The following is a 22,894-nucleotide window of genomic DNA, read 5'->3' as shown; positions in this document are numbered from 1 at the left end:
GCGTGCGTGAAAGAATTAACGTAATGACGTTGTACAGACGTGGCTCTGGATCTTAAATCTAAATTTGCGCGGGGGAGCAGTTGGGTGGGTGAGTGTGTGTGTGTGGCGAGCTAAATCATAATAAGTAATCGTTTATGATTTATAAGAATAACGACACATAACATTGATATGTATTTAACATTAAATTCGCTTAGTGGTATATAATGGTCTGATTAACTTTATATCCTATTTCAGTCAATAAATCTTAAACACGAATCTAGCTAGCTAGCTAACTTGGCTATGTTATTGTTGCTTTTATCCCAATCTTTCAGAGATTTGACTGTTTATTTCACGGCACTGGCTAAACGAAATGTCTAAGCGAGAGGCATTTTTAAACTCGGTCTGCAAAGACAATGTGGGGGATTTTCTGAATTTCACTAAACTCCATGTAAGTAACTTTACACTTCGCTAACGTTAGCTAGTTTCTTCTGTCAGTTTGTATTGCTGGGGTGTATTCATTACATGAGAGTTGCTTTTGGACAAATTCAGTTAGGTCCCTTTCGTTCTATTTGCACGGTTTGCTTCTCTTTGGTTCTGAAATTGTAAACTGATTCCTTTAAAAATGTAATGAATGCACACATTGTTAGCTTTTAGCAAGTAAATTATGCTCCACCAAGTGAGCTAACTAACTGTTTATATTTCTTATATTTCTGATGAGTGACATGAGCTAGCTATATATCTACATTTAGATGGTAGCTAAAACCATTTGTCATTTTTGTCAACCTTCAAAAATAAATCTTATAGGACCAATCAATACTCATGAATCTTAAAATTAGTATTTTCTACAACACTGATTTGTTGTTTGTGTATATATCTGAGAGCCTTGCCTCTGACCCCATATTGTTGCTTGAAATGTTACCGCAGAAGGACACGACTGAGCCCTTTGACTTGGAAGAGGTCCTGCAGGAGTTGCCAAAGGTCCAGAGAGAGGCACTGTGGGCCAGACTAGTCACCCTGCTTTGTGACCAACTGGCGGCCTTTCCACCAGCGCACTGGGATGCTGGCATAGAGGACGACAATGACATGGAGATGGAGGTGTCCCCAGACCTGGTGAGTACTTGTTAGTTATGTCACTTAAAGTTTCTACAATACTAGTATCGTGGCAAGGAAACAAAGCATGAAGCGGGTTTAATTTGAGTGATTACAGTCCTAATGGTTGGAAACTAACCACATTATGTTGTCACTCAGAGTAACATTTGTTTATTTTACATGCTAAATCACACAATATTTGACTTAAAGCAGGTTCAACCAAAGAGCTTTGTCTGCCTCTGGGTTTCTTTTTTTTGCCATAGAAAATTGGGTATCATAGTATTGTGATACTGGTATAGTGACAACTCTTCATCCTGGCCACTCTTGCTCTTCTATATTGTTCCTAACTGGACATGACAAGAGAGATGGTTTTATTCTTGCTCTGACTTCATCTCCTACAACTAATGTAAGTGTTGTGTACTATTCCTTGATTGAGAGGTGTTCATCTTTACCGTTCTTGTTCAGACGCACACCATATCTGTTCTTGAGGGAGTGACTCTCGTGGTCACTGCTTCGGTTGAAGTCATTGAGGATGGTGACACTTACAACTCTCTCTTAGAGTGCGCCAACATATTAAATGGTGAGTGCCTTAGTTTTATTGAATATTAACCCTGTATCCTTGATTTTTATTTAACTTCTGTAGTGCTTTTCATAGCCAGTTAAAATAAAATAAAAACTCTACTTCCCTGTCTCTCTGTCAAACAACTCCAGGTGTCTTGCCCTACCTTCCTGCCTCTGAGATGCCTCTGCGGCAGGCTGTCCACGGTCTGTGTGAGGCCTGGTGGAAGAAAGGCCTCCTGGGGAAAGAAGAGCTGGGCCGCACAGCCTTCCTCGTATGCCTGGAGAAGACTCTCATACTGAAGAAACCAGTACGTGCCCTTTTGCACCAACATAGCCTGTCGTTGCTTTTCTATTTTGCTCTCTGTCGGTCTTGCTTTCTCTCTAGCAGGCTTCGTAGGATTGCTTAAAAATATATATCACAGTTATTTTGGTGGAAAATACAGAATGATAGGCTACATGTTTCATGTTTACTTCATTTTTGGGGGGGCTTTTGTTCACCCCCATATCTAATTGTCTTTCCTCCTCTGTGTTTTTGTCAAGCCCCATAAATCCCTAATCATCTTCATCAGGAGTCAAAAAGTGAATGACTGGTCTCATTAAATCTGTTTTATGTCCACTCCGTGGTCTCGACAACAGACGAGCGCTTTCTAATCACCTGGCACTCTCATTCAGTGCTCATCTGAAGAATTTGATTTGAGAGTATGTACTTTATCTGATTTCTATCTCAGAACTGAAGTCTTCAACTCTAGTGTATCTGAGAGAGGTGGATATTTTCAGTGGAGTGATATACGATGATGGTCTGGGTGGGGGGGGGGGGGGGGGTCATGAAAATAGTGAATTTTGTGCCCCATTTGATATTTTGTCTAATTTCTAGGAAGTTTAACTCTCAACCCCAAAATCTCACCATTGTAAAGCCCTAGTTTTGTTTTGTTGCTTTGACAAGTCATTTCTGGAGATGATTATTTATTTCATGTGATTAGTGATTCATTTTACGTCTGTCCTTCATTTTAAGGTCAACCCTGTTACGTGAACTGAACTCTCATTTTAATATGGTAAAACTATTCATTAAAAAAAAAATCTAAAGAAACATTGAGCATCTAATAGTCAGATCATAGTGTAAAAAAGGGTGAGCTGGTTCTAATCTTTTTGTCCGTTCTGTGGTGTACAACTGAATTGGTTGAGCATAACACATCAACCCTGTTACCCATAAATAAATAGACAGGCTAGAACTGTTTGAACAACTTAACTTTGTTGTGAAGCATTTAATTGCCACTTCTCAAAAAGGCACCGAATTGGTGGAACGAACCATCCGCATTTTGGCCTGTTCTCCGAAGTGTGTCTCTGAGTATCTGGGGGGTTGCTGAATGTTGCCGCTGCGTGTTCTCAGATGACTGAGATCCAAAGGCTGTGGGGTTTCCACGAGGTGCTGCTGACTGTGGATTTTCAATCGGAGGACAACAAGGAGCTGATCGATCTGCTGCTGCAGTGCTTCCTCAGTGTCAATCACATCAGAAATGAAGATGTAAGTTTGTGTGTCAGAACGGGGTTTTGCATATATAAACAAATGTATTCAATACTTTATCTGTGCCTGTTTGAGCTTGCCTGGCTTAATATAACAATAGAAAAGACTGCAACCCCTGCACATCTGGTACTCCAGACAGGCTCAAGCAAACGCTCTGTTTTTCAATCGATTTTTAAGTATTTGAAACCCAGGTCTTGTGTGTGTGTGTGTGTGTTCTACAGTATCATGCTCACATTGTTGTTCTGACAACATGACTTTCTTGGGCAGGGAAAGCGTCTGATGGTGTTCCTCTTTAACTGGAATGTCAACTTCATCCGGATGATCCATGGAACCATCAAAAACCAGCTGCCCTACTTTGCAAAGTAAGTGTTTGCGTTTCTAGTTTGGCCTTGTTAGAATGTCTGCCAGATTGGGAGGTTGAAGGTTCCATTCCTGGTCGAGTCATACCAAAGACTCTTACAAAATGGGACCCGATGCTTCTGCTTGGCACTCCGCATGCAGGGTTCCCCCAAAAGGTGGCCAGCGAGTGATTTTATTTGGCCTTCCAAGCTTTCTGAGCAAAAACATTATAATTATTTTTTGAGTTGGACATTAAGGACTGTAAAATTACCAGGATATCAGCTAAAAGCGATAAAAATGTAGTAAATCTGTTCCCAAGTATTCCCACACACAAATATAGAGGCATATATGAATGTATCCCAATGTAATCAAGGTTTGAAATGATTCTGTTTTTGTCAAATAGTGTATCTGTTTGGGCTTCTCGCAGTCACTTTACAGAGTACAAATAATATATAGCTTTGTTTGGCCTGCGGCTGAATGTAATTGGGGACCCCTGATTTGGAGTGGGGCCCTGTCACATACTAGCGTCCTGTCCAGGGGGTGTAGTTGCACCTCCCGCTGTGTAAACGGGACATGGTCTGTTGTGGCTCGATCAAGCTTTTCTTATTCTACAGTGGCTGTCGGGAGGCAGTGGTTTTCTATTATTTAATTCATGATGATATACCAGTTGTTTTTCTTTTACTCCTTGGTTGAATTCTTTTTCCCAGTTCCCTCACTGACCACCTAGCTGAGATCTACTGCCGGGGCTGGAAGAAGGCCTCTGGGCTCTGTTTGGAGCAGATAGAGAGCACCTGCATCCAGGACTTCATGCAGCACGCTGTGCTCCTGCACAGGTCTTCACCCGTCCATGCCAAAGTCAGACAGGTGGGCGTGCATGTTTGACCCTGTGCATGTCCCAAATGGCACCCTATTCCCTCTATAGGGCACTACTTTTGACCAGGGCCCATACTAGTGCACCATATAGGGAATAGGGTGCCACGTGGACAGAGTAATACTTCAAAAGCACACATTACTTGTAAAAAAAAAAAATGTATATATATATTCTCTTCTTTCATATCAAGACTGCTAAGACTTTTGCATAATATAATAATATATGCCATTTAGCAGACACTTTTATCCAAAGCAACTTAGTCATGCGTGCATACATTTTTTATTTTTTTATTTTGACGAATCGGAGGTCTGGGGAATTGAACCACCCTATCCTGGTGTCGCAATACCAATGCTCTACCAACTGAGCTACAAAGGACCAGATCATATCAGCAAACCTCTGGCTGGCTTACTTTGCCACAAAGTTGACATATTCTTAGCAATGGTTGACTTGTGTTTTATTGTGTGTGACTGACTGAACTCTCCCTTCTCTCTAGATACTGAGCTACTTTCACAAACTGAAGGGCCGCCACAGGTTGGATGAGATGCTCTACAGACTCTACAAGCCCATTCTCTGGAGAGCGCTAAATGTACTGTCAAAAGTCCCCTTCACACACACTCTCTTTATTTCTGGATAGTGCCCCCCCCCCCCCCCCCCTTAGATGAACTAATGAAGAAATCGTCTCGCTATCATTGTAGGCTGCCAACTCTGAGGTCCGGGCCAATGCCACTCTGCTATTCACAGAGGCCTTCCCTATCCACGACCCCAGCCAGAGCAGTGAGAAGATGGACGAGACCATTCAGAAACAACTGGACACGCTCGTCGTAAGTCAATGTATTATGACATTGAATTTCCAAGTGGTCGTTTTAATGTATTTGAAACTCCAAAAACAAAAATGCCACAAGTTGAGCGAGTACGACAGTTTGGTATTACAAAACATTCCCAAATCAGCATAGAATGTTTCCATGTGAGGATTAAAGGGTCAAATAGTTCAAGTGTAGTGAGCCTTTTTTTAATCAGAATTGTGTACAGTGTATTCCTGTTTATTCCTTGCGTCTCATCAATCTTCTGAAGCTCTCTCCTGTCTGTTCCTGTGTGTCTGTTTGTAATATGTCAGAGCCTGCTGGAGGACCCTCAGCCCCTGGTGCGCTCCACAGCCACCCTGGGGGTCTGTAAGATCCTGGCCAAGTGCTGGGAGGTCATCCCCCCCACCGTCATCACCGACTTCCTCAAGAAGCTGGTGGTAGAGCTGGCCAATGATACCAGCTCCCCTGATGTCCGCTGCTCCGTCTTCAAGGTGGGTGACCCCAGTATTGAATACTATAGAACACTATATAGTAGAACATGACTGGCCCATAAGGCTCTAGTCAAAAGCAGTGCACTATAGAGGGAATAGGGTGCCATTTGGGATTCGGGCCCTACAGTGCATACGGGAAGAGTATTCCGACCCCTTCACTTTTCCACATTTTGATACGTTGGAGCCGTATTCTAAAATGGATTAAATAAAAGATGAGGCACATGACAGCCCGCTTGGAATTTGCCAAAAAGCACCTAAAGGACTCTCAGACCAACAAGATTCTATGGTCTGATGAAATCAAGATTGAACTCTTTTGCCTGTATGCCAAGCGTCATGTCTGGAGGAAACCAGGCACTGCTCATCACCTAGCCAATACCATCCCTACGGTGAAGCATGGTAGTGGCAGCATCATGCTGTGAGGATGTTTTTCAGCGGCAGGGACTGGGAGACTAGTCAGAATCGAGGGAAAGATGAACGGCACAAAGTACAGAGATCCTTGATGAAAACCCGCACAGGACCTCAGACTGGGGCTAAGGTTCACCTTCCAACAGGACAACAATCCTAACCACACAGCCAAGAAAACGCATGAGTGGCTTCGAGACAAGTCTCTGAATGTCTCTGAAGTCCAGGCCCAGCCAGAGCCCGGACTTGAACCCAAACATCTCTGGAGAGACCTGAAAATAGCTGTGCAGAAATGCAAGAATGGGATAAACTCTCCAAATACAGGTGTGCCAAGCTTGTGGTGTCATACCCAAGAAGACTTGAGGCTGTAATCTCTACCAACAAAGTACTGAGTGTAGGGTCTGAAATGTCTAAACCAGTTGTTGATTTCTCATTATGGGGAATGTGTGTATATTGAGGGGAGTAAAATAATTGTATCTATTTTAGAATAAGGCTGTGCCGTAACAAAGTGGAAAAAGTGAAGGGGTCTGAATACTTTCTGAATGCACTGTGCAACGGTGAACTCTGACCCCCCCCCCCACACACACACACACACTAGATCGCCACCAATCATTGTTAAATCTTCTCTCCAGTGTTTGACCATCGTACTGGACAATGGCTACAGCCACCCATTGCTTGAGCAGCTTCTGCCAGCTCTGAAGAACAGCCTCCATGACACCTCGGAGAAAGTACGCGTGGCCTTCCTCGACATGCTGCTAAAGATTAAAGCGGTGCGGGCCGCCAAGGTAAGACACAGCTTGTGTTTGTTCGCATTGTACAGGCCGTGCATAGGTACATATTCCGTATGAATGTCTTTAGCATCGCACATGCCCCGCCCATCTGAGGATCTGTCTTTTTCAGACCTCTTTTTCCTGTGTTTGAGGGGTGCAGAATCCACTCGTCTCTTAAATCTTTCTGGGTGGATTGCTTTCATTTGACTTCTGAGACTCTATCTTGTCTTTTTTTCCCCCTTCTCCCCATTAAATGTTATGACTGCGTAAAATGTTCGTAATGACCGGTCAAACACCCCGGTAAATGGCTGAAATGGGCACAATGTCTTTCAATTGAATCTATAAGAATGCTGAAGCTTCATCTGGGATTTAACACACTGTCCTGACACTTGCGTCACAAGAAAGAGGAGGAAGATCACTTCTTTCTTTTTTTTAATGATGGGTGTGCATGTTTTGTGGAACTGAAAGAAAGACCTTTTTAATACAGTTGAAATGTTTACCAATTTAGATGCGTTGAAATGAAAGAAACTCACCAAAATCAGCCACCTGGATTATGGGGATGTTGTGTCTGATCTTGCAAACGATGTAAAGTGTGCTGGGTGTAATCTAGAACCAAGTGTGTTGATCTGTATTCTGAGCGTGTCCTGCAATTGACACACTTGTTGAGTTATGCAAGAAAACGTGAGAACAGTAATTAATGAGGCATAGACCACGCAGATGAGTGCAGGTAGGATAGACAATTGTGTTGGTTGTAAAGCCCTGTTCCTCCCCTTTTATGTGAATTGTTTCATGTCTGCAAATATACACTGTGTGTTTATGCAAATGCCCAACATATTTTATTTTAACACTAAATATAAAAAATAAAAAAACTGCTACAATAAGAATGTACACTGAATGTATAAAACATTAGGAACACCTTCCTAATATTGACTTGTGCCCCCTTTTGCCCTCCGAACAGATTCAATTCGTTGGGGGCACGAGTTCTACAAGGTGGTTGAAAGTGTTCCACAGGGATGCTGGCCCATGTTTGACTCCAATGCTTCTCACAGTTGTGTCAACTTGGCTGGATGCCCTTTGGGTGGTGGACCATTCTTAATACACATGGGAAACTGTTCAGGGTGGAAAAACCCAGCAGCGTTGCAGTTCTTGACACAAACCGGTGCGCCTGGCATCTACTACCTACCAAACCCTGTTAAAAGGCATATTTTCTCTTGCCCGTTCAACCTCCAACGGCACACATACATAACCCATATCTCAGTTGTCTCAAGGTTTAACAATCCTTCTTTAACCTCCCCTTCATCAACACTGATTGAATTGACATCAATAAGGGATAATAGCTTTCACCTGTCATGGAAAGAGCAGGTGTTCCTAATGTTTTCTACACTCAGTGTACTATATGAGTGTATTCTAAGAAAGAAAGAAAAGGTGACATTTGACAATAAATTGAATACCTGAATTGCCACGATAAATTCCTCAAAGCCATTCATTATTTGTCTGTGCCTGTAAACTGTTTCATGTCCAACTTTCGCATTTATTAGACTTGTTTGAAGCCTTTTAACAATTTTGATGGCCGTTGATATCTTCATTGTCATTTTGTATGTGAAGGCCATAAACCTTTTTGATACTACCGCCACTACCTCGGGTAATACTGCCAGACATTTACTTGTGGTGCTCACCCTGACGTACACCCCCCTCCCTTTCATCTGGCCAGTTCTGGAAAGTGTCCTCCATGGAACACCTGCTAGCCCGTCTGGCTGTCGACTCGCAGCCCGTCTCCAAGCGCATCGTCAACCTCCTCTTCAATTCCTTCTTCCCCGTCAACCAATCAGAGGAGGTGTGGTGTGAACGCTGTGTCACTCTGATTCAGATGAACCCCAAGGCAGCCAGGAAGTTCTACCAGTACTCGCACATCTACACTGCCCCCACTAACATAGGTGAGTTTGTCCCACGTATACACGTCCCCCACCAACGTACAGTAGGTGAGTTTGGCCTGCAGCTAAGTAGCGCCTGTCGGCATATGTGGGATTTATTCCCCTGTAGATAATAATTTTTAAAAGAAATGCATATCTAGCTCGTAGCTGTTGTGAGTCATTTGAAGTTGTTAAAAATCCCCAGACCGTTTACTGTACCTCTTGTGTCCCAGTCAAGCTGATGCTGACAATCCGCCGGTGTTTGAATGCCTGCATCCAGACTGAAGACCCGAACAAGACCAACCGGACCAACAAGGAGAACGCTAGTGTAAGACTGATTTTTGGATCACTTACAAGACCAAGGAGATTCATGTTTGTCAGTGGAATTTATGTACTATAATGATACATGTTTATCATTCAAATTGCCGTCTGGGAATTGTACCTCCCACCCGTTCTTGAAGAAAATAAATGAACTTCTAGATGCCTCATGAGTTAAACTGTCGTACCCCACCAAAACCCCAAATACATTCTTGTTCTACTCCATTGTAAAGCACTGTCTAGCTTCAAAACAGTGTTAAAACGATCATTTTGATCTTATGGAGGGTCAGTCTTTTGAATTTAAGAGTGCTTACATGACTCTAATGCAGAAAGCCAGTATGAGAGTGCGCTAAGGGTTAAGGCGTTTTATGGTTTGAGTGCGGGTACCTACTGAACTCTACATTCCTCCAGCCCCACCACTTGGCCGTTTACCACCACAAGTTTCAGAGTGACAGATTTTAGTTTATTTTCAAATCTCAGGTTCTTGAGGATGTCCTTTCGGTCAAGGACACGGCGTCCATGGCCAGTCTGCTGGAGGTGGTGGTGATCCTGTGGAGGAGCATACGGAAAGCCCTGCAGCTCAACAAGGACGCCCTCCAGTACACCACTGCCAAATTTGGCTCCGTCATGCCCAAATATTTCAACGTCTTCCAGGTATGAGGTGGACTGGAGGTCGCGTCCCAATAGTCTCTCCTTTCTCCCAAACTGCGCACTGCTTCACTCCCATTCATGGTTTTGAAAGGAAATGACCGGTATATTGAAACTCCCTCTAGCCCATGCCTACACCAATCCAATGTTTTTAAATGTGTGGGGAGTAGTGAGAGAGATGCACCCTAGATATCCTCCACATCTTTTAAGGTGTCCTCACTTTTGTCTCTTTCAGGAGGAGCGTTGCACAGTTCCCCTCATCCAACTGGCCTCCCTACTGCCCCCAGCTTCAGTCCCCACTTTCAGGTCAGTGGAGGTCCTGCTAACTTGTCTTTTTGTGTTTGTTTTGTTTTTGTCTCCACTTCAGACTCTTGTCTCTCACTCAATCACTTACTCGCGCACACGTGTTAACACTGTCCCCTCCTGGTCCCTGTGTTCCAGCTGTGGGGTGCTGTCCAGGCTGAAGAGGCTAGAGGCGGGGGCCAAGGTGTCCCAGTACAGTCAGATCATCGAGTGTCTGTGTAGCTGGGGCCAGGCCGCACACGTCCTGGAGCTTATCACCGACTGGCTCACTGAGGCCTTACCCACCACCACGGTAAGTAACACACCAAGGTTGCGTCCCAAATGGCACCCAATTCTCTATATGTTGCACAAATTCATATGTTCTCTGGTCAAAAGTTGTGCGCTATAAAGGGAATTGGGTGCTATTTGGGACACAGATACATTGTTATGCCTCAGTGGACCCTCAGTGGCTTCTTGGGATATTTGTATTTTAGGCCTAAAATATAAATATCCAAATGAACCACTGAGATGTTGTCTAGGGATTCTGCCATCGAAATCCTTATTATACAAGAGACACACAATTCAGATTCTACAGCACAACTGCAGTCATATTTTAAGTGTGAAACTAAACAATAACTCAATAATTCATGCCTTCTGGGAGTGCTGTAAAGCCCAGAAGTTATGGGCAGAGTTAGAAAGCTGGCTGTCAGAAGTTTATAATGTAAGTTTACTTTTTTAAATCTGTCTAGCTGCATATTTCAAGACCATGAGGGTGCAGTGAGATAACCAATGGGTTGGACAATTTTATTTTTGTTTCTTACACTGAACAAAACCTAACACAACATGCAACATTTTTTAAGATTTTCCAGTTCATATAAGGAAATCAGTAAATTTAAATTAATTGGGCCCTAATCTATGGATTTTACATTACTGGGAATACACATATGCATCTGTTGGTCACAGATATTTGCCTCCTTCGCATAGAGTTGATCAAGCTGTTTATTGTCCCACCCCTCGATGGCTGTGCGAAGTTGTTGTATGTTAGAGATGCATGATATATCGGTGAGCTTATCGGAATCGGCCGATATTAGCTAGAAATGCCAACATCGGTATCGCCCGATGTCGAGTTAAACGCCGATGTGCAAAACCGATGTCAAAGCTGACATGCATACGTATATAACGAGAGTAGATGACGTAATGACATCGCGGAAAATGCAGCGCTACACTGAACAAAAGCAGGAAAATACTAAGCGCCCACTTCCAACAGCTAAACAAGTTCAAGTCGAGCAGTCATTTGAAAGAGTAAGAACATTTCAGCGAGACGGCTCAAAAGGCGAAATCCATTAACGCCAAGATAATGTGATTCATTATGCTACTTGCTATTTTATGTTTGAGCAAAAGAACACTGCATTAGCCATGGCAAAAGGCAAAGAATTGTAGGAAATTAGCTTTAAAACGGCCATATTTTCTCTCAGCTCCATGGAGAAATGTGTATGGCCATAACCCCCCCCCTTCCTGCTCCCACTTGTCCTTCACAGGGCAACGGGAACACCAGTCGGAAAGTACGCATCCAGGAGACAGTGGAGGCCAAGCCAGACCTGGGGTTAGATTACCTGGAGTACCTAGTCAGCCGCACCTCCACGCGGGACTGCATACTGCCCTTCAGGCATGGCCAGCTCAAACAGCTGCACAAAGCCCTCGGGGCCTGGAAGGTACAGTAGGTATATTTTGTTTGATGTTGCTTATATGTGCTGTGATAGGCGTAGGTGTGATCCTGTGTCCTGTTTGCCTCCACAGTTGGTGCTGTACTCCCATCTGAGCTCTTCTGAGGCCCAGGCCGATGTTCCCAGTGCAGAAACGGCACTGAGGGCGTTTGCCTTTCACGCACGTCTCAGTGCCCATCTACACCACAAAGTGAGTTCTATCACCTACATACTTCTACCTCTGCTGCAAAACAGACCAATTCAGACTCCTCAAATCTGTGTACGGTAGTGCTTTGCACACGATAAATTGACAGAATTGTCATCAGGGTTGGTCAATTCCAATTTCATTTCAAATTCCAAATACAATTCAAGCAGGATGTGGAGAATTTACTTGGAATTGCAGCAATCTTCAAAACATTTAATTGGAATTGAATTAGAATTTAGACTGTCTGAATTTTAATTGGAACTGAACGTGAACCATCCTTGGAATAGAATTGGAATTGAATTTAAATTGGAAAATAAAAACATCCTGTGGAATGGGATTTTGAATTATGAAACTTGAATGCGAACTTTATTTTAAATCAAATAATTATATACATGTTTTCTAATAAGGAGTTGATGTGCAATATATTTCCTGTTCAGTTATTTTGGTCCAATTAAAGTGATAGTTCACCCAAATGACATTGGTTTTCTTGCCCTTAAGCAGTCAATGAACTATCCCTTAAGGATGCATTTTATACTAAGTATTGTTTACGCAATTAATATGTATTGCTTTAAAATTCTACAACGTATGCCATTAAGCAGTCACTTTTATCCAAAGCAACTTAGTCATTCATGCATACATTTTTTACGGAAGGTTGTTCCGGGGAATCTAACCCACTACTATCCTGTCATTGCAAAAACCATGCTCCACCAACTGACCTACAGAGGACTACAAAATGTTGGAAAGATACATTTTTAAATGGTATCAGGGGCTGATTTAACATATTTCCCAGCAAGCTGTTCTGCTGGTCCATTATTTTCAAATGAATTGTTTGTCTTTGTTTGTACGTTGATTGTTATTTATATTATGCAGCACAAAGCTAAATCATTGTTTTTATTTATTATATACTCTAATCTGTTAGTGGTTGGATTTATTGCACCCGTTATTGAGACTGTGGAGCCACTAAATATGGTTTATGTTGTCTTGCCAACTTTATACTCTCTACCTTGCAATCAGTCTGAATGCAAAATGTGCCGGATGAACTATTCTAAATGTTGCAAATCCACCATTTTGGTTGGATTTCAACGGGAAATAAACACCACCCTGAAGGTTATCGCAATTTGGTCAAATGGCCTGTGCAAGTCAAATATATAATTTTGCGGGGCTAGGAAGTAAACGGGCAATCAAATATGTAGCTTCTGGTATTTGAGCACACTTAGATTTGCATATGTTATGTAGCCTTTGATAGAGGCTGGACATGCAAATGCATTTAGTAAGTCAATAACAAACAGTCATGGGGGGGTATTTCCAACGTTCACTCTAAAGGCACACTAGGATATACAGTACATTCGGAAATTATTTAGGCCCTTTGACTTTTTCCACATTTTGTTACGTTAAAACCTTATTCTAAAATGGATTACATGTATTAAACTGATATCACATTTTACATAAGTATTCAGACCCTTTACTCTACGTTGAGGAATCACCTTTGGCAGCGATTAGCCTCGTGTTTTCTTGGGTATGACGCTACAAGCTTGGCACACCTGTATTTGAGAAGTTTCTCCAATTCTTCTCTGTAGATCCTCTCAAGCTCTGTCATGTTGGATGTGGAGCGTCACTGTTATTTTCAGGTCTCTCCATAGATGTTCGATTGGGCTCAAGTCCGGGCTCTGGCTGGGCCACTCAAGGACATTCAGAGACTTGTGCCGAAGCCCCTCCTGCGTTTTCTTGGCTGTGTGCTTAGGGTCGTTGTCCTATTGGAAGGTGAACCTTCGCCCCCATCTGAGGTCCTGAAGGCTCAGAAGTAGGTTTTCATCAAGGATCTCTCTGTACATTGCTCTGTTCATCTTTCCCTCCTGACTAGTCTCCCAGACCTTGCCGCTGAAAAACATCCCCACAGCATGATGCTGCCACCACCATGCTTCACCGTAGGGTTCCTCCAGACGCGACGCTTGGCATTCAGGCCAAATTTCAATTTTGGTTTCATCAGACCAGAGAATTTAGTTTCTCATGGTCTGAGAGTCTATGTGCCTTTTGGCAAACTCCAAGCAGGCTGTCATGTGCCTTTTACTGAGGAGTGGCTTCTGTCTACCATAAAGGCCTGATTTAGTGGAGAGCTACAGAGATGGTTGTCCTTCTGGAAGGTTTTCCCATCTCCACAGAGGAACTATGGAGCTCTGTCAGAGCAACCATCGGGTTATTGGTCACCTCCCTGACCAAGGCCCTTCTCCCCCGATTGCTCAGTTTGGCCGGGCAGCCAGCTCTAGAAAGATCCTTGGTGGTTCCAAACTTCTTCCATTTAAGAATGATGGAGGCCATTGTGTTCTTTGGCACCTACAATGTTGCAGACATTTTTGGTACCCTTCCCCAGATCTGTGCCTCGACACAATCCTGTCTCTGAACTCTATGGACAATTCCTTCGACCTCATGGCTTGTTTTTTGCTCTGACCTGCACTGTCAACTGTGGGACCTCATATAGACAGGTGTGTGCCTTTGCAAATCATGTCACAACAAGTTGAATGTACCACAGGTGGACTCCAATAAAGTTGTAGAAACATCTTGAGGATGGACAATGGAAACAGGATGCGTCTGAGCTCAATTTCGAGCCGCATAGCAAAAGGTCTGAATACTTAAGTCAATCGGGTGTTTGTTTAAAAAAAAAAACATGCTAACTTTTCTAAAAAGTTAACTTTGTCATGATGGGTATTGTGTGTAGATTAAGGTTAACAATTAATTTTATCAATTTTAGAATAAAGCTGTAATGTAACAAAATGTGGAAAAAGTCAAGGGGTCTGAATACTTTCTGAGTGCACTGTAAGCAAATATTGGCTTATATCCCAAAGTGCCTGTTAACGTTGAAATTACCACACATGACTGTGTTTGCTCGTGACAGAGACATGGTTGTTGCATTCAATTCTTATCAAAACTGTAGACTTCACAAGTGAGTGCGTAAGTGAATATGTTTTCCTTCAAATGTAACCCTTTATGACATTACATTACATATCAAAAGGCTATACCTCAACAGATTAGTTTGACCCTAACACAGGATGTAAATAGAAATCAATAAATCAATGTGCATACAAAAACAGATCTTTTTTTTTTAGAATTGTGTTTAAATAACTTACAATAAAGCATGCTCGGAAATATGATAATGATGGGCGTGGATTTGAGTGTCAGTGTTTTACACCAGAGAAAAAGGACACAATCACACTCTGGTTATGAACATCAATGGGTTATTTTACAACACAGTGTTTAATTTAACTCCTGAATGAATAAACCCCTCACTCTACCTTTCTTTAAATAGTGTTTTTCCTTTATTAGTCGGATGCATAGCATGAAAGGTGGAGACTGCAATTGAACCCTGGTCTCCAGCCGGAAAGCACACGTTTGCTTGTTGCGGGTTGTGTTGCCCACAAGAACATGGCTCTGGAGGATCCTCTCGTTTCTATCATTAATCTTCTTTCGAACTACAGTTTGCAACTGTAAATGTTACATAGTGGGTTTTTATTTGAATATTAATGTGTAGAAAATGTATATTTTGTTTGTTTTTTGCTGATTTTTGTTTTTCGAGAGCATGAGGTTTGTTCCTTAGAATGTGTTAAACCAATTTGGGTGAAAACTGTATGAAGTAATAATGAATAATACAGTAGGCACTACTGAGTGGAATGGAGTATTTAGCATATTTATTTTGCATTATTTCACGCTCTTCATATTAAATCGCTTTAATTAATTGGATGGGTTCTATTTCTATCTAATTGGATGTTTTACATCTTTGACGTATGTTTTAATTTGGAAAGTATCTTACGGTGTTTTATATATTTTACAAGTTACGCTAATTCCCCAAATTCCTGAACGTTTTCAGAGTTCAGCGGGTACGGGTGGTCCCATTTTAGCAATCATCCACATTAGAAGACTTTATTTCAAACGTCACGTATCTCCAGTCTAGTATCGGCCACTTTATCATAATTAACGATCAGCAAAATGTCCTCGAAGTGTTGGCTTTTGTCGGTGTCCGTAATTTGGATTATCGTCCCAGGTCTAAGGAACAGTATTTGGGATAGGGGCGGCAGGGTAGTGGTGGGATAGGGGCGGCAGCCTAGTGGTTAGAGCGTTGGACTAGTAACCGAAAGGTTGCAAGTTCGAATCCCCGAGCTGACAAGGTACAAATCTGTCGTTCTGCCCCTGAACAGGCAGTTAACCCACTGTTCCTAGGCAGTCATTGAAAATAAGAATTTGTTCTGAACTGACTTGCCTAGTAAAATAAAAAATAAATAAATAAAATATAACTGGTATTCTGTAGCTCAGTTGGTCGAGCATGGCAATTGCGACACCAGGGTAGTGTGTTCAATTCCTGGAACCACCCATACGTAAAAAAAAAAAAAAAAAATGATGCAAAGTGTCTGCTAAACGGCATATTATTTATTATATTATTTACTGGTCTGTTCCGTGTTTGGGCTATAACCACCTTTTACCACCTGTTATAACCACCAGGGCTTTCTGTTCTATAACCACGTCTTTTCTTTCCCAGTTCTCTGAGTGCAGGGATTTCCTGGTTTCTGTGGAGAACACCGCAGCATGGGTGGCAGAGAGGGCGCTGCCCTTCCTGGTCAGTCCCAGTGAGGGAGGGGTCACTGAGCAGCAGCGGGGCCTCGCCAGGCAGGTGGTAGAGGTAAGCACAACCTGCTGGATAGGGAGGCAGGTATCAACCACGGGATGGGGTTTATGCGTTCATGTACAGTACACCTATGTGTTATTTCTGTGTTCAGTATTCCGAGTTAGCTCAGAGGTGTCAAACGCCATTCCTGGAGGGCTGTGGGGCTGCTGGTTGTGTTATTTCTTTTCCATTTGTGTCCAACTAAGTCCTAGAGAAACCAGGTGTGGGGAATTCCTAGCTAATCAATGACCTCAATTGAGAGTCAATCAAATGTATTTCACAACGCCTTTTTTTTTTTTACATCAGCAGTTGTCAGTGTTATTCTGAAAACCTTTCAGACATAAAAGAACCGCTGTGGTAAATAGTTCTGTGTATGAGAATCCGTTACAGCTTTTTTCCAATGAATTAAGTCATGGTAATGTATGAGCATCTTTATAGTTTTATGGTCAGCAGATCAATTCTTCTCCTTTTCTTAGGCTTTCAGTTCTAGCTAAGCCTGCGCTCCAAATGGCACACTAATCCCTATGTAGTGCATTACTTTTGGTCAAAAGTAGTGCACTTTTAGGGAATAGGGTTCCATTTGGGGCGCAAGCCTTAGTTGGTTATAGATTGTTATTCCACACTATTCCACACTCTTGCCTATCAGCTCTCTGCTGTATGCCGCCCACTCCCAGAGAGCTAGATGGACTCATTTGTTTTTTTGAAATGGGCTTCTCTAGTTATTTCTGCCATTACTCTCTCGAGTCTGTCGCCCAAAGGCTGCTGCTGTGAGCGGATATTGAAAATAAACCCTCCTATTTATCTTTACTCACTTTTGCTGCTTCCACCAACTCTAGGGCTCCAGCACCAACACTTGAGATAGTATGGTGGCTTATGCAATGCATTGTTCTCAGGAAAAATGTGCACAAAAAATGAAATGTTTAGTGATTGAACGTTATTATTGTCCTGCGATATACAGTACCAGTCGAGTTTAGACACACCTACTCATTCCAGGGTTTTACATTTATTTGTATACATTGTAGGATAATAGTGAAGGCATCAAAACTATGAAGTAACCCAAAAAGTGTTAAACAAATCCAAATATATTTGAGATTCTTCATAGTTGCAACCCTTTGCTTTGATGACCGCTTTGCACAACCAGCTTCATTAGGTGGGGTGCATTTCAATTAACAGGTGTGCCTTGTTAATTTGTGGAATTTCTTTCCTTCTTTATGCGTTTTGGCTAATCGGTTGTGTTGTGACAAGGAAGGGATGGCAATCTTCTGTATACCCCATTTGGTAAAAGACCAAGTCCCATATTATGGCAAGAACGGCTCAAATAAGCAAAGAGAAACGACAGTCCATCATTATTTTAAGACATGAAGGTAAGTCGATCTGTAAAATTTCAATAACTTTGAAAGTGCAGTCGCAAAAACCATCAAGTGCTATGATGAAACTGGCTCGCATGAGGACCACCACAGGAAAGGAAGACCCAGAGTTACCTCTGCTGCAGAGGATAAGTTCATTAATTACCAGCCTCAGAAATTGCAGCCCAAATAAATGCTTCAGAGTTCAAGTAACAGACTCATCTCAAAATCAACTGTTCAGAGGAGACTGTGTGAATCAGGCCTTCATGTTCAAATTGGTGCAAAGAAATCATGACTAAAAGACACCTATAAGAAGAAAATACTTGCTTGTGCCAAGAAACACACGCAATGGACATTAAACTGTTGGAAATCTGTCCATTGGTATGACATTTTTGGTTCCAACCGCCATGTAGGTGAACGGATGATCTCCGCATATGTGCTTCCCACCGTGAAGCATGGAGGAGGAGGTGTGGGGGGTGCTTTGCTGGTGACACCGTCTGTGATTTATTTAGAATTCAAGGCACACTTAACCAGCATGGTTTGCCCTTAGTGGGACTATCATTCGTCTTTCTACAGGACAATGACCCAACACACCTCCAGGCTGTGTAAGGGCTATTTGACCAAGAAGGAGAGTGATGGAGTGCTGCATCAGATGACCTGGCCTCCACAATCAGCCAACCTCAACCCAATTGAGATGGTTTGGAATGAGTTGGACCGCAGAGTGAAGGAAAAGCAGCCAACAAGTGCTCAGCATATGTGGGAACTCCTTAAAGACTGTTGGAAAAGCATTCAAGGTGAAGCTGGTTGAGAGAATGCCAAGAGTGTGCAAAATTGTAGCTACTTTGAAGAATCTCATCAAATATATTTAGATTTTGTAAACAAAACAACAAAAGTGGGTTTCTACATGATTCCATTTGTGTTATTTCATAGTTTTGATGTCTTCACTATTATTTTACAATGTAGAAAATAGTAAAAATAAAGAGAAACCGTTTCATGAGTAAGTGTCCAAACTTTGACTGGTATTGTAGTTTAGTTGTTTGGTCTTTCAGCATGATTACAGGTTCTTAAAAACAGTTGTCAATACAAACTCTGATTTACCTTTAAAAAACACACACATTAATGCAAGAGTTTCTGTATGTTAAAGTTTTCTGTCCCTCTTTACTCTAACGTTATTGTGATGTTTGGCAGAATTTCCTCACAGTGTGCAGCGACGTGATCCGGGTGGGCCTTGGGGACGAGGAGTTCAAAGGGCAGGTCCTTCACCTGTGCTCCGTCGTGCTCCTCTCTGGTGAGTATAGCTATCTACACTACACAGATACAATTTCAGAGACATGCAGAGTCAATATGAAGGAGTATGCCACTTTAGAGCCATTTTGGATCTGTAAATCAAATTTGCCGTAAGGCACATTTGGAAACGTAGATTGTCGCTTGTGCACCTAGTCTAATTTCTGTGTGTGTGTGTGTGTGTGTGTGTGTGTGTGTGTGTGTGTGTGTGTGTGTGTGTGTGTGTGTGTGTGTGTGTGTGTGTGTGTGTGTGTGTGTGTGTGTGTGTGTGTGTGTGTGTGTGTGTGTGTGTGTGTGTGTGTGTGTGTGTGTGTGTTCTCAGAGAAGGGCTACCTGTGTGTTCCACTGCTGCTCTCTGTGCTGACGGAGGTGGCGGAGAACTACGTCCCCGAGAACCAGGCCCAGGACGACCAGTCCTCCATCATCCTCAGCGTGGTTACCAACATCTTCCAGAAGATCCTGGAGGTCATGGCTCGCCGCCTGAGGAAGGACCCCGAGGAGGGCCAGGAGGTGTGGAGGATGGCTGCTTCGCAAATGGCACCCTTCACTATTTATAGGGAATAGGGTTCCATTTTGGACGCATCTGAAGTCATCAGTCGCCGTATCAACAAAGGGCTTTTTATTGACTGTTTGGTTTGGTGTGTGCTGATTTGAGTGTCAATCAAAAACGCACCCTTAGGTCATTAGAGGTCGTCTCTTCAATCAGATTGTTAATGGCTGTGTCTAAATAATACCTATTTGGCCGAACAACAGAAGCAGTACTGGAGTCATGTATCAAGCTTCTCAGAGTAGGGTTGAGGATTAGCCCCCCCCCAACACCCCCCATCCATGTGATCGTATCCATTGTGATCTAAATGACCGAACTGCACTCCTACTCTTAGACACATGATACATTATGGCCACTGTTCAGCTCGCAAATGTGAATAGATGATTTTAAGTTTGTTTCTCTCTCTCTCTCCCCCTGGCTGTTGTAGCTGTGGCACTCTGCTGTTCCCGCTCTAGGAGACTTCCTCCAGGTGGTTCAGGCTTGGTCGGGCTTCGACTCCAACCCCCTAAACGGGGTGTTTTCAACCATCTGTGCTGCAACCCTGGCGGCAAGCCAACACTCCCTTCAAAGGGTAAGAGCAAACTAAGATGGCTGATTCACCACAAACACTATTTTCCTACATAGAAAATATGATTCACAATGTTTATAGGTTGCGTATTAAGAACACGTACCATATTTTGTTTGCGCTGATCTTACAACGTTTCTGTCTTAGATTACTCATCCCCAAGAGGTCACAATACCAGAGACAGTCCAGGATTTGCCTCCTCTCTCATGCATCTTGTTGGACGTTCTCCTCAAATCGCCCCCTGTCACCAGGTAACTTCTCCCCAAGAGTTGCAGCTTTCTGATTACGCTGGCTTTTTTGTTGTGATTTTTATAGATTTTTCACACATAAGTACTAAGAAACAGAACAGACAAAACAAACATGGTCAACACCACACAATGTCATATAAAGGCCGTGTTAAATCAAACCCCAAAAAAAAGAAAGACAATGGAATAATGTACTTTTTCTTTCGTAGTTTCTGAACCGAGGTCTCTTCTCTTTTTCAGGGCCTACCTGGCAGAGATCAACTTAACTGTTGACTCCGAGGTCATTGACGGTCTGACCGGATTGGCTGCAGTTCTTCACATTCTGGCAGTTGTCAGACAGAGTGAGTAAAACTGTTGCAAATAAAGACATCCTTTTATCTAGGTCCTAAACAATGTTTTGTTTTCACATTTATTATTAGTTTCTGACAGAGGAGCTACAGGTTTTTTTTTTTTAGCTGCTAACTTTTGCCCGGCGTGAGCAGAACGCGTTCCTCTCCATCAACTATTTTCGGGCCCGAGCCGGTTGTTTATGCCCAGGTTTCGTTTAAACGAATCAAATGGAAGAAGTTGCGTGTCCTGTGTGGCTGCCCTGTAATGATTGTGCCCGTTTTTTCTGCCAGCCGGGAAGTTTAAGGCAGATCTGAAGAGTACAGCCGTGTCCATCCAGAGGCAGCTTGAGAAACACTGCGCAGTCACGGCTGAGAACGAAGGACACATCCAGAGGTGACTAGACTAACGAACGTCGCAATGGTTGCGTCCCTGTTGTTCACTACTTTTGACGAGGGCCCATAGGGCTCTGCCCAATAATGTTTTGTACCATGTTTTGTGCTGCTGCCATGTTGTGTCGCTGCCATGCCATGATGTCATAGGTCTCTCTTTATGTAGTGCTCGTAAACTGGGAATTTTGAGAGTGCAACTTACATTTGAATGGCAAAATAGCAACCTAAAAATGACATTAAAAAAAGTTTTCTCTTTTCTCCAGGGTAATCTACGAATCTGCTATCAATACATTAAATGAGCTTCTGATGCCAAGCCATTGAGGGGACAAGAGCGAGAGAACGTCAACATTTTTAACATATATTTAACATTTTCTAATTGTATTTGTGTTGCCAGTGTCATCAATTTTACTATATATTTTTACAGCTTTTCTATGTAATCATGGGTTATGCAGAATGATTTGTAACTTGTGCTTTGGATTTATGTATTGCCTTAGTAGGTATAGATATGCTGCATAAACTGAACTGTGTGTAACATTGTGCACTGTTTAAAAATAAATTGAAGTTTTTGTTTCAGCTTTGTCGTTGTGGATTCTCTGTAAAATGCCTCTAAGGAAATCAATCACCTGATCTATACCATTTTAAAATTGTTATTTTATCATATGTACTATGTTTGAACAATTTATTGATGGACATTTTTGTTTTCATTTAGTTTTGCTCCACCCAACACAAACAGTTCAGACAGCCTTTAATTAACCTGAAACCCACAGGTTACCGCCCAACACCGAACCCACTGGAGGAAGTTTGTGAGTGACCTAACATGCTCCCTAGAGCGCAAAAAGTCAAGTAAGTCATGCATGTTTTTACCATAGATGTTGGCTGTCTCACGAAAACGATGTGGGCGCTTCCATGGTGAAGAAGTCGGCCCGTTCTGATTCTTGATGGCCAGATTGCTAGAATGACAAACTGCGATGTGGAGAATCGATAGTGGGTCGTTTGTTTCATGTTGATACCATGTCTTGTTTTGAGGTGTTCTCACTGATTTCATGTCGATGCTAAAATTCGCTTGCTGGTGAACCAACAACTGTAAAGTTGTATTTGAGAGACAAGTGGTCATTGTGCAAATGTATTTATGTAGACAAAATATAGCTTACATGTCAACAATCTAAGCCAACCACAACTGTTTTACCCCATGCTTGCGCGTGCATCGGTTTTGTTGCTAACCAACCAACCTATCGTTTTTACAAGTATTCTGTATACACTCGAGTAGCCATGATATACTTAGAATTATCATGCTACTGTTACAGAAAGTGATATTAACTTGATGGTTTATTCAGATGGTGAGTCTACTATTAATGCGTTCATTCACATTACTGTTGGTGCACTGCTTTTGAACAGGGCCTATAAGGGGGGGGGTTGTGCCATTTGTCGTTCATTTGCATTCCCCTTACAGCTAGTGATTGAACCCTGGTACGAGTCCCCTGTATAAATATAGATCGTGTGCTGAATGACTGACTCTGATAGATTTAAAAGGACTTCCCTCTAGCCCACTTGGATTTTTTGGTATTGCATATTTTAGTTTTACCTTCTTGTATTGCCTACGCTAGAGTTGTTTTTATTGCATCAACTTCTGTTCAATTTCACTTT

General features: G+C 42.4%; 1 protein-coding gene across 3 annotated transcripts; it reads left to right on the top strand.

Annotated features, from left to right (window-relative positions):
• Positions 1 to 45: 45 nt before the first annotated feature.
• On the top strand, positions 46 to 21,823 carry ncapg2 (non-SMC condensin II complex, subunit G2). 3 transcript variants are annotated; one of them, XM_046356251.1, is made up of 27 exons: positions 46 to 88; positions 312 to 427; positions 904 to 1,089; positions 1,534 to 1,648; positions 1,780 to 1,937; positions 3,017 to 3,151; positions 3,419 to 3,513; positions 4,198 to 4,354; positions 4,855 to 4,947; positions 5,057 to 5,182; positions 5,476 to 5,655; positions 6,690 to 6,842; positions 8,539 to 8,761; positions 8,971 to 9,065; positions 9,536 to 9,709; positions 9,939 to 10,009; positions 10,145 to 10,298; positions 11,524 to 11,697; positions 11,783 to 11,899; positions 16,419 to 16,559; positions 19,079 to 19,178; positions 19,497 to 19,684; positions 20,149 to 20,292; positions 20,434 to 20,537; positions 20,772 to 20,872; positions 21,152 to 21,254; positions 21,514 to 21,823. In XM_046356251.1, the coding sequence occupies exons 2-27, from the start codon at positions 350 to 352 to the stop codon at positions 21,569 to 21,571; spliced, it is 3,423 nt and encodes a 1,140-aa protein (XP_046212207.1). In that variant the 5' UTR covers positions 46 to 88; positions 312 to 349; the 3' UTR covers positions 21,572 to 21,823. The 3 variants fall into 3 exon arrangements, with proteins under 3 accessions (XP_046212207.1, XP_046212208.1, XP_046212209.1); XM_046356252.1 differs by having other exon boundaries at positions 61 to 84; XM_046356253.1 differs by lacking the exon at positions 46 to 88 and adding an exon at positions 98 to 124.
• Positions 21,824 to 22,894: the final 1,071 nt, after the last annotated feature.

Source organism: Oncorhynchus gorbuscha, linkage group LG07, assembly GCF_021184085.1.
Source record: "Oncorhynchus gorbuscha isolate QuinsamMale2020 ecotype Even-year linkage group LG07, OgorEven_v1.0, whole genome shotgun sequence".
Classification (NCBI taxonomy): Eukaryota; Metazoa; Chordata; class Actinopteri; order Salmoniformes; family Salmonidae; genus Oncorhynchus; species Oncorhynchus gorbuscha.
Note: the sequence above shows the minus strand (reverse complement) of the source record. Positions and strands in the feature narration are given on the sequence as shown.